The 4452-nt window shown below is 41.1% G+C and overlaps 1 protein-coding gene and 1 non-coding gene across 3 annotated transcripts; one reads left to right on the top strand and one right to left on the bottom strand.

Annotated features, from left to right (window-relative positions):
* Positions 1-175: 175 nt before the first annotated feature.
* Positions 176-2857, bottom strand: si:dkey-221h15.4 (uncharacterized protein LOC563950 homolog). Of its 2 annotated transcripts, XM_055872645.1 has the most exons (7): positions 2762-2857; positions 1878-2114; positions 1549-1683; positions 1334-1433; positions 1043-1187; positions 826-951; positions 176-603 (listed from the first exon to the last, which is right to left on the bottom strand). In XM_055872645.1, exons 1-7 carry the CDS (start codon positions 2825-2827, stop codon positions 435-437), a joined length of 978 nt encoding a protein of 325 aa, XP_055728620.1. In that variant the 5' UTR covers positions 2828-2857; the 3' UTR covers positions 176-434. The 2 variants fall into 2 exon arrangements, with proteins under 2 accessions (XP_055728620.1, XP_055728618.1); XM_055872643.1 differs by lacking the exon at positions 2762-2857 and having other exon boundaries at positions 1878-2701.
* trnaa-ugc (transfer RNA alanine (anticodon UGC)) lies at positions 2832-2903 on the top strand. Its single transcript has one exon. It is a non-coding gene; the product is annotated as a tRNA-Ala (tRNA).
* Positions 2904-4452: the final 1549 nt, after the last annotated feature.

The raw sequence follows: 4452 nt of genomic DNA, 5'->3' as shown, positions 1-4452 counted from the left end.
GCCGTGGTTACATAGAGCGTAAAAACGAGCGTAAGCACGTTTAAGGAGGGGACAATCTCAAAGGGCTGGCTTTTGCGCCTTTGAAGACTGGCACCCAGAATCATGGAAATTAAGATGTGCTGTTTGTTCAGTTGGCTCTGTTGATTCACTTCACACAATAGATCAAAGCATGAAATAATGTGAAGATATGTTTTTATTTAGCTCTGATAAACATTCTCAAAATAGGCTATTTGCATACAGTGCCATTGCCTGCCTGCCTGCCTATGATAATTTCAAGAAATGTGTGTAGGCTAGTCTAATGTACACTTCACTTACTTATTAATATCTGTATGTATGATGGATTGTTTGACAAATTACCTGACCCCCATTCAACACCTCCTTTACAAAGTCCTCTTAAAAGATGCAATACTGCAGAAGTTTTCTTCTTATATTAGCTAGTTGTGATAGACTATTGCATTCTGTGGTTCCCCAATGCTGTCATATCTTTGGCGCAGAGGCTTTTTGTAGGGCAGAATGGGCACTGGGACTCCCCTGAATCTATCCATTAAATCCAATCCTCCAAAGAAATTCACCAAGATGATGCCCAACTTGGCTGGCATGAAGCTGAAACAAAAGAAAATGCACTTGAGATCAATAAGGTGAATATTATAAAGTAACTCAGTGGTAGAGACTTCAAAACTTTACATTCTCCCTCTGCAACAGGTGTCATTAGATGTGGCGTATCAATCCCCTGAGCTTCTGATACAAACCATTGAGCTTCTGATACAAGAGAAAAGGCCTTGGGGAAATGAAAAAAGGCTACTGAGGTAAGGAACTAATGTCTACCTTTTTAATGCCATGAGGAAGTACAGACTGGAGGGTAGCAGTAAATACATCTTCTCCCTCAGGATTGCATCAACAATCATCTTTGCTGCATCCCTCTTGTCCATGATGGGCAGAAAAGACGGCCACCTAAACAACAAGGGAAAAGATAGAAATTGCGCTAGTATCATTATTTGCAGTTTTAGTTACCTGGGGGGGCAATCATATAGGGATAACTTACTTTGTCTGACATCCTCCAAACATGGTTGTGTTGATCAAGTAAGGACATACTATAGTAGTTTTGACCCCCTCCTTCTTGAGTACAAGCATCTCTAAGGCAATGGATTCAGCAAATCCAACAGCTGCAAACTTGCTTGCACAGTAGTCTGTCAACAAAAAATGTTTCTGTTATATCAATGACAGTAAATTATTATTAAATTATGTGGAGTAACACTACAGATAGAAGCTAATATTGTTGTGTAGCGGGGCTCACTCCAAAGAGTGTAAATGACCCATATGAAGATTCACCCACCTGCTAATCCGTTCATAGCAAACAGTCCTCCATGACAGGCCACACACACAAGATGCCCATGGTTCCTGGACATCATAGTGGGCAGGAAAGCCTTGTATGTCTGTACAGATTCATGTCAGAGAGAAATGTATGGATCATCATACAGGATACAGATCAACTCTTAAATAATGCTTGAATAGTTTGTTTGCCTCCGCAAAAATTACAAGCTCAATTACCCAGAAGTGAGCAGCGACATTGACCCTCAGTGTTCTGTCCACCAGGTTGTCTGGGGCCTCTGTGAAGGTGTACTTTCCTGTCACTACTCCTGCATTATTCACCAAGATGGAAACATCCCCCACCTCCCTCTTTACCTGTTGAATCAGCAGGTGAGTCAAAGTGTACATCAAATCACACACAGTGCTTGGTGGATAAGGTACTTTTTTCTCCTGTTAAACATGATATTACCAATTACACACAGTGTTCACATTATTATACACATTATTGTGCACATTTAAAAAGTTGACTGTCCTAAAAGTTATCTCAGCTTTCATTCAAACCACCTTACCATGTCTGCAACTTTATACACCTCACTCCGTCGACTGCAGTCACAAGCATAGGCATAGACACGTATGTCCAGTATCTGGCGAAGTTCCTTGGCTGTCTCATCAAGAGCTTCCCAGTCGACGTCCCAAAGGACCAAGGTAGCCCCACGACGACCCAGCTCCTTGGCTATCAGTTTGCCAATACCATTGGCGGCCCCTGTTACCAACACTATTTCCCCTTCCACGTCCTTCCTGGGTGGCTGGATGAACAGACGCACAAGGGCCTCAAACAGGTAAAATATTGCTCCAATAATGAGCTCCAAAAATTCCTTTATGTAACACAAATTTAACAGAAAGCCCTCGAAACACTGGATCAGTTGGTTGTGCATATTTGCTGGGCTGACCCTCCTACTACAAGATTTTCTTCCCTTTTAAAAAGTCTCTAGGTGATATCTTCAAATCGCTCTATGAATTTGTTGATCCTTTTATTCAAAGTCTCGCAACATCATGTCCCTCTCTGATTAGACTCAGATGTCCCTCCCCTCTCCTAATGTCATAGCTGTCATATGAGTGTTTTATTTTTGTTCTCTCATATCTGCTGTGTCACGTTGGTGTTTGACCTGTCACCTAGTAGTCAGTGGGCATTTGTTATGGAGATCATTTTAGATGGGGTTAATGTTAGCAGGCCTATGACAGCCCTATTACTGTTCATTAACGTTACTACTACTACCATTTGTAATAGTTGTAGCTACTGCAGTCACTAGCATTACCGAGAACTATATAGTATAGCCTTGTAGACCTAGTAGCAACTAAATACTTGGCCTAAAGAAAAAAAATGTTTTTTACCCTCAATAAAAAGTATTTAACGACCATAAATCCGTCGACGGGCAAATAAATATGCACTCACCATTTGTAACTCATTTCGTATAGTGGCATAACTGTAGTGTACAGGTTTATCTGCACTACAACGCATGTAAGGGGATGTAGCTCAGTGGTAGAGCGCATGCTTTGCATGTATGAGGCCCCGGGTTCAATCCCCGGCATCTCCAGGGAACACTTTTTGCAATTCGATAACACTGGTATATGTTTTTTCATTTGATGCGTTTTGATATATATAACATTAGCTTTGCTATGTTTGACAAATATTTTATAACCAAATGTTGAAAATAACACAAATCCGAGCTCCGGATATTTTCGTGTGTTAGGAGTTAGTGCAGGATCTCCCAAGGGGAGCACGTTTCGGTTTTTGCCCTAGCACTACTGAGCTGATTCAAATAATCAACTAATCATCAAGCATTGATAATTTGAATCAACTGTGAAGTGTTGGGGCAAAAAAAAGTGCACCTCTTGGGAGTCCCGAACACCGAGCAAACTCTGCTGTAGTGGGTTATAGTCAGTGCTTAATTGAATTTTAGCCAGATCATCTCCCCCCTGCCAGAATCCCCCCTCTAATTTCTTTAATTTTGTGGCTAGAGACAAATACTTTCTGTGGCACACATCAGAGTAAAATACTTTCTATCGAACAAACTTCACGTCAGGATAGGCAACCGAAATTAATAATTCATGTATGTGTGTTATATTAAACATAGAGGGAGTAAAATGCTGGCAAGCGATAAACATTTCAGAACAACTATGGCTGAATTTGTATCCTTGCACTTTCAAAAATACTAGTCGAATAAGACATGGGAGATATTTATTTATAGACTAATACAAATCAGTAGCGGATATAGGTACGGGCGACATGGGCAACCAGGGCGGCATCTTGCCGGGGTTCGCTCAGGGCGCCATACAAGCTAGAACCGCCACATACACTTGAAACAAATAGCCAAACCGAAAACTGCAGACAAAAATGCTATCTGCTACTAAGATCAGTGAAATGTAGGCTAAACTGACAACGGAGTGGATAGCAGAAATCTCAACTAAAGTAGCAAGCAAGTCGCAGCAATGAACAACGCGAAGGGTGGTAGAATTTTGTCAGGGGGGAGATTTTCGGCACAACACCAGCACCTCACTGTTTTGAACTGTTTCGTTCCGGATCCAACTTGTCCGGATCCGGTACCGCTCATGGCATGAAAAATACGATTTAGTTTTTGCAATGTAAAAATGATAATAAAAGCGATCAACGTTCATTCATTCATACATCTTCTTTTTTTTTAAAAGCATAACGTGAGAAAGTAGATTTTCAGCAGGGCCTGATATTATAAGAGTCGATTCGGGTTGGGCCCGGGTATATGGTTTGCTCAACATTGACCACGTTTACATGTGCCCAGTATTCCGGATAGTAGCTAATATCCTGCTTAAGGTCTCATTCGGGAGAAGCTGTTTACATGCACTTTTGATATCCCGCTCTAGAGTATCCCTGTAGGCATGAATAAACAGAATATTCCTAATTTAAATTCTTATGGGTTAAATGGAATAGTAACTGAAATCTGGACACTGGCTGTAGGCATATAACCTCTCACGTGTAACGCTGCGTAATATCCTATACTATTAACTCCTGCAGAATTATGCATTTATTGCAGTAAAATTATACAATATTTATACACCAAAGATATGCGACACTGAGCCCGCGCAGACCGCGAAAATCCACAGTAGTCT

This window comes from Salvelinus fontinalis, chromosome 20 (genome assembly GCF_029448725.1).
Source record: "Salvelinus fontinalis isolate EN_2023a chromosome 20, ASM2944872v1, whole genome shotgun sequence".
Lineage (NCBI taxonomy): Eukaryota > Metazoa > Chordata > Actinopteri > Salmoniformes > Salmonidae > Salvelinus > Salvelinus fontinalis.
This window is presented reverse-complemented; position numbering and strand designations above follow the sequence as displayed.